The 14,341-nt window shown below is 38.9% G+C and overlaps 1 protein-coding gene across 3 annotated transcripts in view; it reads right to left on the reverse strand.

Annotated features, from left to right (window-relative positions):
• Positions 1-14,341, reverse strand: part of LOC110961228 (frizzled-3-like) — a 34,950-nt gene that overhangs the window by 10,755 nt on the left and 9,854 nt on the right. For all 3 annotated transcript variants that reach the window (XM_022208765.2, XM_022208763.2, XM_022208764.2), the window contains exons 3-5: positions 1,705-1,901; positions 886-1,188; positions 494-656 (exon numbers count right to left, since the gene is read on the reverse strand). In XM_022208765.2, coding sequence (XP_022064457.1) covers positions 494-656; positions 886-1,188; positions 1,705-1,901 — 663 coding nt within the window. The remainder of the gene's footprint in view (positions 1-493; positions 657-885; positions 1,189-1,704; positions 1,902-14,341) is intronic.

Here is a 14,341-nt window from a genome sequence, read left to right on the forward strand (position 1 = left end):
GAGAAGTGGGAGCATTGACTTTTGATCAATAAATCTGTAGCAGAGATCAGCAAATCTGTAGCCTCTGCAATGTCTTTGTTTGCAGTATCCGACCTGATTAGATTTTCAGTTTAAGAGTATAAATGTACTGCAGTTAAAACAGAGAACACATATGAATCCTGATAACAGTAAAAGGCTTGTCCTACTGCCTAATAAACATGTTCTGCTTATTCGAGTTAATAAGACCCACATATTGTGCAGTGACAAGTTAAGCATTTACAAGTATTTTGATCAGTTGTAAGAGAAAACAGACAAAACTAATACATATTAGATAAAATACAAAAACAATATCTCAGAAAGTTTTTTAGCCCTGTTTATTAAAGACAAATAATTCCAGTGCATTAAACAGTATATCCAAAAAGATTCTGAATAAACGTAATCATTATCATGAAATGTGACTCAATGTGTGACATTAGTGCAACAATACTAAATGGAAATTAACTAAAACTCTCACCTTGTTGTGTGATCCCTGTGTTATGGTTGAAGCCCTGAACTGTGTAGGGCTGACTGCATTGCAAGCAACCCTGTCTTCCAACAGGAAGCCCAGGAAGAACACTAGTGACACCATGACGTAACACACTGCGTAGAAGATGATTGGTCGCTCAGGGTATCTGAACCTATCAAGAAGATGAAAGAAGACGTTGTCAACAATCATTTTAAATTTAAATGTATGCAATGACTTTAAAAGTCCAATTTATTTCATTTTTACATTACATTTTGGCAGTTTTTACACACTTTTCAGAAGTGTTAACAAAGTCCCTGACATTGTTTCAAATTGGAAGTGTTTGGAGAAATCACACTAAATGAATTGGTATAAAATTATGGACAACATTCAGTCATTCAAACCTTGTAACATCAATGAGGAACGTCAGGAAGGTGAAGAGTGTTGCCGACAGACACACAATGGAGACGACTCCAATAAAGTATCGAGTGAAGGTAAGCTCCTGCTGGTTAAAGAACATTGAGGGGCACGGAGCAGAACAGTCTCTCCTGCCCATGAAAGTGTAACCGAGGTCTGGGTCGATCTTCAGCTCTCGGGGGCACCAGAAACCATAATCTCTCTGAACGGTCATGGATGACTCGTCAGTGGGTTCAGAGCTGGTTTGCAGGTCCTCTTGACGAGGATAGGGTTCATCACAATCTGGAAACCTGCAAAACAAAAAGTATGTCTGACCATGCAGCTTTATCTGCTATCAAATTTTCAGTGATCTTTATTGATATAACTGAATAATAGTGACTACTATTTGGAAAAAACAATACAATTCAATTGCAGCACAAACAGCTGCTTCCAACAAAGGTAAGATTTACTGCATGAGTTTTCAATATATGTACCTCATGAACTGGCAACTGAGTGTATTAAAATATAAGGTAAAAGCGTGTGCAAAACAGCCAGCGAGCTGCATTCAAAGATTTTAAAAACAAGTGAGACAGGCAGGAAGATAAAGCTTTTGAATGGGGCTGCAGTATGAAGGCATATGGGAGAGAAAACAAGAGGTAACAGTCAAAGAAAGTATACAGGAATATTCAAAACACATACTTCACTTGTGTAAATATACTGTAAATGAACTAAAAATATATTACCTGCTGTATATGCCTTTGACATTTCAACACTCTTTGTTTATACTTCTAAGCACTTAGTTAATTTAAAATGTAATATACGCATACCTGCTGCACTCCATGTCATCTGGCCAGGCTACTCCAAATATCTCCATGAGTTTATGGCACTCATCCTTGGCCCGCTGGCAGAGAGATCGACATGGCATGGACATCTGGCCATAGTTGGTGCACACCGGGGCATACAGGGCACACAGGAACATCCTCAGATCAGCACTGCACACCAGGTTTACCATAGGATGAAAAGGCTTTGGAGGAGGCAAGGGACAAAAGAAATGAGGAGAATATAGTTTAAATTTATGCTAAAACTTGCCACAAAACTCTATGACATCAACTGAAAATATTAGCTAGTACAATATTGTCAGTTAAAAAATCCACTGTAAACACCTGCACAGTTCATTTTGCAAATATTATATTCTAATATCAGTGCAAACCAGTGAGACAGGCTTGTTATTAAACCTGTCATGCATATGGGAAAGAGTTTGCATGACGTTAACCCAGCCACACACTCACACATATACACACACACATATATATATATATATATATATATACACACATATATATATATATATACACACATATATATATATATATATATATATATACACACACACAAGCTCAGAAAAAAAGTTAACTGCTATCAGTGGCATGTATGAGAAGGCTCATATTTAACCTGAAATAGCCATCAAAGAGGATAGAGGGAAAGCGAGAGGGAGGACATTTTACCTCCTCTGCTGCAACTTACACTACTACTCAATATTTCATCAATATTTAGAAGCTGATGAAATATGTATAGCGGCAATCATATTACCAAATATCGCTTTGAAGTAGGGGACAGCAAACACAGACCTCTGAAGGCTGAGCCGCAACCATGTGCCAATAAATTGAGCAAACAAACAGCAGGGCTGTTCACACACTGTGGATTATATACTCTGTACACTGGAGTGGTAAACTAAAGGTCAGAGAGTAGGACTTGTGACCTTCCGCTTGCTGGGTAAAATTCCCAACATGATTGTAAAACTCATTCCACAGCCACTGCAGACATCCACAAATTCAGATTTTAAATGGGGATTCTGTGTTTATTTAATTTTTGTAAATTCTGGTGACAGCTTTGTGAAGTGTAAAAATGACACAGTAAGTTGAATTTACTGAAGCAGTGTAACCGCTACAGTAACATCTCATTTGTGTTGAGCAAGTTGAAGCTCCTCTTTATAGCTAGTGGATTATCCTGCAGAGGTGAATTATTCATCAGTTTGTTCCAAAAAACTGCTGTGCCATCAAAATAAAATTAGGGCTTCAATAATAAAAATGCACCGCAGGACATAAGACAAGACAAAATGAAAAATGAGATTTGTAGAAGTGCACACAGATCTACAACTTGGTAGCCTGTGCTGAGTGCTTCATAAAGAAAGAAAACAATTACTACTACATTTCAATGAAGCACCTATGGATGGAATCTAACCGATTATGTGAAAATACTTAGCTTTAAAAAAAAATTTAAAATGTATAGAACAACTAAACTGACTCACACTTAAACATCTTGGTTTTGTACAGAGCTAATATCATCAACATATTTTACCAACATGCTCATAAATCAGCAACTGTGAACAATATTATGTGCACTGTGAGCAGTTAGTGACCTGCATCTATTCATTTATTTCAAAGTTCATATCATCTCAGAGCACTAAAGCTGAGTTCAATACAGCTGCTACAAGAGATAACAGAAAAATCAGAGCAGAACCATGACAGCACTGAATGGAGACTAGAGCAATGAAACAAAACACTTAGCTTGACTGCACACAACACTGCACTTGTGTGTGTGTGTGTGTGTGTGTGTGTGTGTGTGTGTGTGTGTGTGTGTGTGTGTGTGTGTGTGTGTGTGTGTGTGTGTGTGTGTGTGTGTGTGTGTGTGTAAGTGAAATATGTGTACATGTGTCACAAAAAAGTGCACTTGTATTGATTGCCTACAACAAAAGCTACACTATATGCCTACAGACTGTATGAGAGCATTTGTGCAAATACCCATGCATCAGTGGAAGAGTGTGTGTGCGTTTTATGTGTGTTTCTGTGTGGAGTCAAGCCTTGTGAGTATGTTTTGATCGTTCTCAATTGCCGTGTTCCAGATCTGCACATTGGAGGGACACTGCAATAGTAAATGGGTGCAGTGGTGCATGAGCTGTGTGACATAGTTTTGAAAACTGCACAGAAACATATGTAAGAGTCTGCACACATCAACACTCAGATTCATTCAATAATTCATGCATTTACAACCCAAGCATTTTTTTGTGAGTATGAACACACAAGGTTGGATTGGGGACATAAAGAGACAGGAAGCACGCAAGCTTTAATTGTGAGCCAGCTACATAACCTACAATAACAAAATAATAAATAGTGTGCATATCTGATGCACAAGTCAATGCTCTAATGTTTCTGCAATAATACTGAATAAAGTTGGAGTTGGTACTGGTCAGAGGACAAACAAACATCACGACAGATGGAGAAGCACTGACCAACATAGCTGGCTACTCCTATCAAATATTTTTCCTTCTACACCTGAAAGTATGGGGAGTGTAGAGTGGGTAAAAGTAGCATTAAACAAATTCATAGATTTTAGTCATGTTATATATTAATATTAGCAGTTCAACCTTGACCATGAAATCGCTCAGAGGAATGACTTTTTGAAAGCAATGTTTCCATAACACCACTTCTGACCAAATTTTTCCAGACTGTCCTACTAGTAACCGCTTTGTGCCTTGTGCTCAACTCCTGCCATGATGCAACACTTTTAGACAAAACTGTCACTTGTTCAGGAACTCCCCTTTTTAGGAATGGCTGTTCTTCTTGCTTTTCTGTTTACACCAAACTGCTGTTTCTGTCAGTGATTATGCTTCAACCTATTATATTATGCTGTTGTTCTTTAAAATCTGTTTGGGATAACTGTTTAATACTGCATTAAGCTTAAAATCCAGATTAAAGTGACCTGCTACTTTGCACAGCAGACAAATGTCACTGTAAGATTCCACTGCAAAAGATAAGAACACTCCATGGCAACTAAAGAAGGCATTTGGGGAGAGGTGGAAAATCTTTAAGAACCAAAAAGAGAAGTCCAGTTGCCTTCTAGCTTAAAAATCTTAAGATCCCATGAAATGGTCAGCTTTTTAAAAAATATCTCAAGAAGCACATATATTGATAGAATACAGATTTCTATGTTTTCATAGTTTAAGAGAAAAAACCTGATCAGTTCCTTGGAACAAGTAAGCTCATTGGGATCATTTAATTCATATGGGATTTGTAACACACTTAAATCCTGAAATCAAGTTGCTCACTCAGGGGGCTGCCGATGAGTGACAGGTGGAACCTGTCTTATTTAAACCTTTGAAATCTAACATCTGGTGCTCTCTTGACTTTAAGGCTTTTATAGCGCTCATGTTAAGATCTAAAGAGCTTTCTAAGGCCTTTAGAAAAAAGGTTGGGGATGCCTCACTCTGCTAAAGGATTTAAGAAGATTTTAGTGTTTGAAATAAATCATTACATTTTAATGCAAGTAAGGAAAACCATCTAGAAGCGCTGTAGATTTCAAAGAACCTCTAACAAACTTCTGGTTCAACAAATTCTGCCCAAGAAAGCATTTCATGTAAAATTAAGTCTCCAATAATCCATCACAGGATCTGTAGGTAATTTCTGCAGCTGTCAGAATTCAGGTGTTTACAATCAGACAGAGTTCACAGAAATGTATCCTGCATGGAGGTGAGCCAGGAAAGAGTGTTGATTTTCACAGAAGAACACTCTAGCAATACCACAATTAAAAAATGTGAGCAAAAACTAGGCCTTTTCAAAAAAATTTCTTTGGGCAGATGATTCAAAGAGTTGTTTGGCGACAGTAGGAGCAGACATGTTAGCACAGATCAAAGACAGCTTTTTAGGAGAAGAACCTCATAGTAACTATAAAGCATGGTGGTAAAAATTTTATAGTTTGAAGTTGCTTCACTGCCTCAGGGACTGGACAGCTTGTAGTCATTGATTCAATGAGGAATTCTACATTATATAAGAATATATATATATATATTAAGAAACCTTGAAGATGATGTGTGGTGGACCTAATAGCAGGGCAATGATCCTAATTAGACTAACAAATCAATCAAGGAATGGATCAAAAACAAGAAATGGAGGTTTATGGAATGGGTTCGGCAAGATCAGATTTGAGTCCCCTTGAAATATTGTGAGGGGATTTGATAAAGTCAGTACATGCGAGAAAACCCTCAAACATCTGGCAAATGGAGGAAATTTGCATCGTGTTGGTGGAGAATTTCAGCAAGCTGCAGTCAGAGACTGGTGGACGATTATGTAAAATGCGTAAAAGGCATAACAAGACAATCTCTTTTTCCCACTAAAGAATATTACAACTATTGATATTTATGCCACATAAAAAAATTGGAAAAGCTATTTTTCCTTGTGTTGTTCAAGTAAACTAGCTTTCTCTGTAGGCACTGTTTCAAAGATGATCAAAGATTTGTGTCTAAATATGCCTAAAAAGCCAACAATTTCTAATTTGTATTTATTTTGTTCACATGATTGTCTTAGACAAACTGTTTTGTGAAACATCTGAAGTGCAGCCGACATTGTTACATTACAGGTAGTGATGTAATTCATATGTGATAGTGTCTCAGTTTCATTTCTGTGTGTACAGCAACCTAGACTCATGAGGGGTTTGTGAAGATGAGTAGATTGATAAAATCTGTTATGTGTCTGACAAACGTAATTTTAAGATCAGTTGTTTGTTATTCTCAGCCTCAACTAAAACTGATTTGTGCATCAATCTAAGGGGCAGTCCCTGTCCCTGCCTGTCCACCCATCTCACTCATACTTTTGTATGAGCCTAAGGCCACACTTAAATGTGTGGTAGCTGCTTTCTGCATGAGTGTGTCTCTCTGCCTGGAAGAATGGCGGCTTTCTTCATGTTTCCTCAGACTAACTCTCGAGTGAATATGCCCGTGACTCCTCTTTTACATGCCCCCATTCTCCCGTGCAAGCAGGCTTACATGCGTGCACATGTGCGTCTCTGCTTCATTGTAATTCTAGTTAGTGTATGTCCTAGTTATTGTGTTTTCCAGTGTGTAAGATTGAGCTAGGCTCGTGTGTCTGCACAAGTAATCGCATGTGTGCAGATATCTGTGTGCAATTATTCTGACAGTCAGGGCAATTGCCCCCATCTCCCTCCACAAAGAGAATATTGATATTAAGTGGCCTAACTGTGCCACCCAACAACAGAGGAGGGGGATGGCAATCAGCTTTCCATGGAGGACAACTCGAGTGGACTGCCTGGCATTTTGTATGTCAGTTGTGATGGACTAGCAGGGAAAGGAAAGCGGAAAAGCCCGCAAACCTCGCCTGAGGGTGAAGACAGGCTAGTGCTAAAACAGGGAAAGATGAGGAAGAATGAAGTAAGAGGTGTAAAAGGAAATGTAGCTCACCAGCTTCCTGCAATCGATCTCTCCCTCTCACTTCCTGCTAGTTTACCACTTTTCTTACTTCACTATATGGTGGACTGAATCCACATAACGCATGAAAGAATTTGCTTCCACATATTAAAAACAACAGGGACAAATTATATCTGTGTCTTGTAGTTATAGCTCAGCAAATGTGGAAAACCAACCAACTCTACAGCAAATTCATGCTGAAGCATAAAGCATGCTAGCACAAAAGCTTAGCCATTATATATCATCAAATGGAACTGGAATATCAGCAATCAATGAGACAACAGCAGTTCACTTGAACAGGGTTAGCAATACTCGGGTAGCTAAATGTTTGATGAAATTAGTTGCACCAAAGTTACACAAAGCATAATAATAAATCAACAATTATTAAAAGGCACCATGCAAACAACATACTACCAAAACACATCCATCATACAATATCTCAACTTGACATCTCCCCCACATAGCTTTAAAACTGTATGAATGGGGGCCTGACCTTCGTCATTGGGCAACTATATTTGTGAGAAACATTTCAGAGAACCATGTAAATGCGAACAATTTCGGCTTTCATAAGAGCCCTTATTGCAGTGTGAGTGCTGCTGGTTCAACTGTGTGCATGGGAAACCTCGCGCTCTAGGAATTATTCCATCTAAATGGTAAAATTGGAGCATGTCCCTATTTTAATCAAGTAATACCCTAAATATCAAAAATAATTAAAAAATATAAGCCTTTTAGTTACAATAACAAGAAGCTGCACATACAAACACATTAAGAGACAATGCTGCATGAAATTATGATTTCATATAAATCAGATATTATTTCTGTGTGCGAATGTGTGTGAGTGAGTGCCTTTGACAGGAAATTGTGAACATTTGGAATGAAAAGCTGAGGACTGAGTAAGCAGGGTGGATTTTTTGACACAGAGGAAAATGAGAAAAAAGGCCCCTGACTGGTCCACCTCTTGTTCAATAGAAGGATTAAGTTTCTTTCTCTTTACCCCTTCTCTCCAAAGAAACCCAGGGGGAGGGAGAGAGAAAGAAACGGGAGGAAAAAAAGCTTCAAGTAAGAAAATCAACAAAAGAAAAACAGAGACGGACAGTGAGTGAGGGGCATGTGATTAGTCACGTAATGCAGGCAATTATACTTCTGGCAAACAAGGGATAGATAGTAATAGCTGCTTTAAAGTGGGAATCAAAAGAGAAATGAGTGCAAAAACATTTTAAAAAAATACTACAACCAGTCTTGAATGTGGGAACCTTTCGCACTAGTTTGAATCATTTTATGTTTAAGCAAAGTGTTTCCTCCCCAAGGGTCCTGTTTAGTGAGATGTTTGGATGAAAACCAGTTATGAACATGATAACAATGTGACAGAACGATGATGTACAGTACATAAACTCCAAGTGAGGGCTACCTTGTTAGGCTCTAAAATGCTCACTAGTGCTACGATTTTAGAAGTTGCTGACCATTGTCTGTCGATAGCTTTTTCTTTCCTTGCCTAGAGACATTCTCCTTCAGGGAATAGATTAAATTAAAAGTCCACAGTTCTGTGCTGTAACTTTTGCTTACTGCATTGCATTTTCTTTTGCTTACTACACAATAATACAACTCCTGGGAATTGTGTCAGATTGAGGGGTGCTTGCTTTGCTCCAATTTCAAATATCTTTATTACAAACATCATTTGCAACTAAAGCGCAAACCAGTCAGCAGTTCTGTGCATAATGTTATCAACATTCTCTCAACCACAGACTATGTTGATGCCAGTGTTAACACCCTTGCAGTCTAATATCCGTAGCTAATTATAGAGCTAATTACATTTTTTATTGCTCAACTCCTCTTTTTTTCCATCTTATTCTTCTTCCTTCCTTCCCATCTCTCCATGCTGTCTGAGAGCAGGAGGGAAGAAAGTCAAGAAGAGGGGATTGGTTGCACTGATGTGGATTCATATCCAAACCATAAACACCAGGGTTGGATGTGTAATATCTCTAAGTAGCCTGTTTAGCCAATGGGTGTTTTTTTATGCATGTGTGGTTTGGTGCTTAGAAGAGTAGTAGAAAATCCAGTTAGCCAGCTCTGCTGAAACTCAGACTTTTTTCATGTGTAGGAGGAGGAGTGAAAAGGGAGGGAGGGATGGAGGAAAAAAAGGAGAAAGCTGGGGTGGAACGCAGAAAAGAGTGGCGGTTTCCCGGTGGATTAGGGAGTCAAATGGATTGGAAGGAGTGTTTAGAGTGTGAGAACCTCACACGAACACACACACACTTCCTGAAACTGTCACCAGCTTTGTGCTGTGTTCAGATGAAGGTGGCAGGTTGTTGGGTCTAGGCCTCCAAAGAAGGAGATTTTTTTTTTTACTGAAGTTTTCCAATGGTGTCCTGATGTGCATGACTATTTAATCTGACCCTTGATTTCCACAAGTGCTTTTTTACTGACTGTACGATGTGTTTTGAAGTACTCTGTAAAGTGCTTCCAGACTGTAATCATGATGCCAAATAAACAGAAACCACAACAAAATCCAATGAAATGGAAAATGATTTAAAAAAAAATAAATTCAGGAACCGCTTCTGAGGAAGTGTTTTGCTAAGATGTGTTTTTATGGGATATTTATATACACAGACTCTACCAAATAACCCTAATCCCTTGAACCTGTAAATTACAAATACTAAAATACTGATCTTTTAATGCACTGCTAGAAGGTACCTCTTTCACCTCTTTGTGACAGATGAGGGGGAATTTATCTAAGAAAAATCTGGCTATTCCCCACTAAACCTCGCTAAAGTCCATCTGGACACATCATCCTCACACACTATTTTATTTCCATCCTCTCGTGCCATCTCTGTCTCACACCATAACTCGCCCTCAAATCAGTTGGTCAGGCCCTGCAGCACAAATGCTGTCAGACTGCATCAGTTCTAACTCCATTAAGAAGCTACAACATCACATCACTGAAACATCCTCTCTCCACTAGCTACGTGAACTAAATCCTTCATTTCTCTCTTCCTGCAGAAATTCTAATGTCGTTTGCTTTTGCCTCTCCCCTGCCACTCCATGCCTCCATCTCTCCGCCTCCTCACCACTCAAACTATTAACAGCATCCTCCGTTATTACATCCATACATTAGAGCCAATTACATCCACTCTTGCTCTCTGCAGTGTAAGAGAAGCGCATTGATGCAATTCAGTCTTACAGCAATTACATGATCACTCCATCTCCCTCTTCTTGCACCACCACACCTGCTATTTTTCCAATTTAATCTTCTTAGTAAACCACTGTTTTCTTCATGGTGCTCCTATATTCTCCACTTTTACTGGCTAGATTTAATCTTGTGCAACACTTTCTACTTTTGAACAATAAAATGCACACATGACAAGTGTGCTCACAGTAAAAAATTCACACCACATCTCTCTCTCTCTCTCTCTCTCTCACACACACACACACACTCTGGCTATGAGCCTGCCTCCTCTCTTCTCTCACGAGCATGTGAGAGACACAGGCGTTGTCCATGAATAGATGAACTGCACACTGTGATGCTCTTCTCCCTAATCTCTGAAAAGACAGTTAAGAAAGGGGCACCGGTCTCTCACACTCTCTCCCTCCTTCATTCATTTGTTGGTTTATCCGTGTCCTTCCATCGTTCGGTCGGGAGGACCGCACAAAGCCGTTAATGGCATTCCCCTTCACGTTCACTTCCCCTCCTCCTATCTTCTTTCCCCTGTATTCATCTTTTATGTTCCTTGGCTCTCATTTACTGCTGGAAGTTACGCTGACATGCACTTGTCCACCTCCACTTTTCCTTTCCCTTTTTCCCTTCCAACATCAGCATTCATTGACTTCCACTACTCTTTTCTATTCCAGTTTTTTTTTCATGTTTGACAAAAACTATTAACCACACTATCAACAGGCTCTCTCTGTACTAAATCCAGAGCTGTTTCTTCATTGTTCCCATCCCATGATTTCTTCTCAGTAAACAAATTCTAATTTATCCCCATGCAGAGCTTAATTTCATAATCTATTTAGAACTTTTTTTAAACAAACCATCAACATTAATTTTCTTTCTCTCTCTCTCTTCAGACTTTCTGATTTAGCTTTTTTATTTTGTTTGAATTTCCTGTTCTCCTTATGTCACATTTTGTAAGTTCTTTGATATTCCTGTCAGATCATGGCTGTTCATGAAAATCATTAACAACCATGATTTTTTCTACCTTAATCTGAAAATCTAGATGAAAAAAAAATGCTTAGCACTCGCAGCTCTGTAGATATAAGAGTATTTGAGTTGCTGTCCACACCTCAGATCTATTCAGTGATTCAAATAGATGTGTTGCTGTGCTAGACTGATGGTTGGCTCCCCTGGTTATGGAAACAACTGACCAATTGGGGCTGGAGGGATTATTCATGAAGTCAAGTTCCTACATGGCAAGATGTTCATTGCTGACATCAGAGCTCATGTACAAGTTGATGTGAAGTGACTTAGAACAAATCTAGACATACTTCCTTTATTAATGTAAAAATGTCAAGATTATTGCTTCAACTGCAGCTTTCATGAAATAAATATTCATAAATAACATTTGAAGGTCAGATTTCACTCGCTACTGACCGGTTAGAACAAAACAAAACACCATCCCTATCCAACCAAGAAATCAGCAAACATGAACATAAAAAATTAAGTCAAATAAAATGAGTGTGAAGCTCAGGCTAAGATAGTTATGAAGACATATAGTGTAAGGAGTATATTCACCCAGTCAGGTATAAGAAGGGTTAATATTATCTACACTAACAAGAGAAATGCCAATCATCTAAGCTAGTCTGAAATTACTTGAAATTATATCTTTGCCCAGTCTGTCATGTCTGCTTTTACTAGACAACAATGAACAAAGAAAAAATTGAGGGGATACTTTCCCCAGCTGCTGCTTGTCTCTGCTTCACGCCTTCTATTAACCACAACTAAAGCCCATCTTGTCATTAATGTGGGTGGAGAGCTTCAGCCACACCATGTTTCTCTGTGATTACATGGCTCCCACTGCAAATATCACAGATTTTTAAGACTTTCTGTGACTCTTAATTTTCCAAGACAAATAGCCCTCCAGAGACATGCATATTTTTTCCTTCCAAATGACTTAGCTGCAAGTATGAACCTCCTACTTCCTCTCCTTGCCTTTTATTTGCAGTCCTCTCCCTCCTCCTCTTCTTGGTTTATTCCAGAACATGCACTCATCATCCAATTTCCCTCTCTTCCCTCCCCTGCCTGCCTGTCTCCCTCCATTCCACCCTTTCCTTCTCTGCCTATTTAACTACCATGGCAACAGGTGATGGGGAGACTCTCACAGCACCATGTCGCACCGAGAATAATGCAGAGACATGCATTCACCCACGCTCGCATTGTGGCAGGACTCTTAATGGGGCAAAAATCCAAAAAGTATAGCAAACACGGGACAAGCACCGGCACAGATGAAGTGTGAAAGTGAGAATAAAAGAAAGTGAGAAGAATAAAAGAGAGAGTCAAATGAAATGATAGAGATGTAGATGGGAAGCCAAGAGTGTGACAATGGAGCTGAATCAGAGCACCCACACATGTCTGAACTCCAACCAAGCTGCATATCCATCTGCTTACCACCTACATTTATGCTCTGTTGCTGCCAGAGGAAAAACACAGCTTCCACTATGTGAAGAATTTAAAAGCGTAAAAGTGGACACAAATACATTTTGAACTATAAAATGTACAATTTGATTAATACATTTTTTAAATGAAATGCGTTCTTTTGTTGTTTTTTTTAAATGAAAAAAATAAAAGACCTTGTAGAGTGCATTATGTGAAGAAGTTTCCTGGTAAATATAATTCATAAAATCACACATCCCTATTACCAAATCTCCTCCCTTAATACACTGTATTTTTAGCGTAGCTCCTGTCTATATCAAAGCATCATTCAAGAGGAAAACACATCACATACTGTTTCTTTGTAAAATGGCACACATTCAATCTCTTTCTTTGTTACTAAAATGAATCACCCCAAGAAACCTCAACAACAATGGTCAAGGCACAGCTGTGTGGTCTGAATGGATGCAGCAGTGTTAAAGACACGGCCCGACAATAGATTATGGAAGATGGAGAGGGAGAGGAGTGTGCCTTGGATTAATTGGGAGAGTCATTGAGTGTGTGGGATGTTAGGGTTGGAGCAGTGTACAAAGAAATAAAAAAAAAGAAAGATGAAAGAGATGAAAAAAAAAAATCGATGTATAAAAGCAGCAGTGTACCACATACTGCAGTGCAACTGTCTGTTAACCATCAAATGTACTCTTCTATTTCAGCAAAAAAATTGAGGAATAGTTTTGAAAAATCTCATTTCATTTCTAAGAGCAAGAACACAATTATGTGCAGAACATGCAGGGTGGTAGTTGTTTTACAAGTGGCAGCACAAGCAACTTTGCTTTCTAAAATCACAACAAAACTCAACGGAAAGCTTAAAATCAAAGTAAAGCTATTTTCTGTTGCCAACGATTTGAACAGCTTAAAAAACCCTATATGCATTTATATGGGAGACATTTTAGGTGCGTTGAAGGCTGCATGTGGCTCGATAAGTGGACAATTAGTAGCGCTAGAGCTTTTAAAGCTGATGCTGGTTAGTATGCTGAAAATGTTGGAGCTGCCTGTGTTGAGTGGCTTTGCATGAGAAGGGGATCAATGATTACGAGTGTGTATGTTTGTGTGTATGTTAGTGTGAAGCTGGGCTTAGCGATGAGGGTTAAACATCTCTCACCAGTCACACACACACACATTTCCACACACGGTTCCCAGGCTGGGTCATGGGTTCAGATTAAGACCATAAGACATGGATAACCTATATTTATGTGTTGTATCACAGCTGAACACCGAGGGGCTCCACACCAACAGAATGGGTGGACCACAGTACAGAATCCATACGATAGGTCATATAGACATAAGAAGGGGTACATGAGGGATGCACAGCAGGTCAGAGGATTAAGAGACTTGGCAGGTATGTGAAAGCAGATTGGATATTACACCAACATCTGGAAGGAGTGGGGGAAATAAGCAGCAGATGGAATCAAAAACATAAAAAGAAAACTGAGAGAAAGCTGAATCTCAACTGTAATCTATACATTGCTGATATCAGGAGGACATGGAGTTGCATGAAAGGACAGCTAACACACACGGAAGCACTTGAACAAGTCCATGCTTTATATATTGTTTTCAATCACTTTAA

The sequence above is a fragment of the Acanthochromis polyacanthus genome, chromosome 2, assembly GCF_021347895.1.
Source record: "Acanthochromis polyacanthus isolate Apoly-LR-REF ecotype Palm Island chromosome 2, KAUST_Apoly_ChrSc, whole genome shotgun sequence".
In the NCBI taxonomy this organism is placed as follows: domain Eukaryota; kingdom Metazoa; phylum Chordata; class Actinopteri; family Pomacentridae; genus Acanthochromis; species Acanthochromis polyacanthus.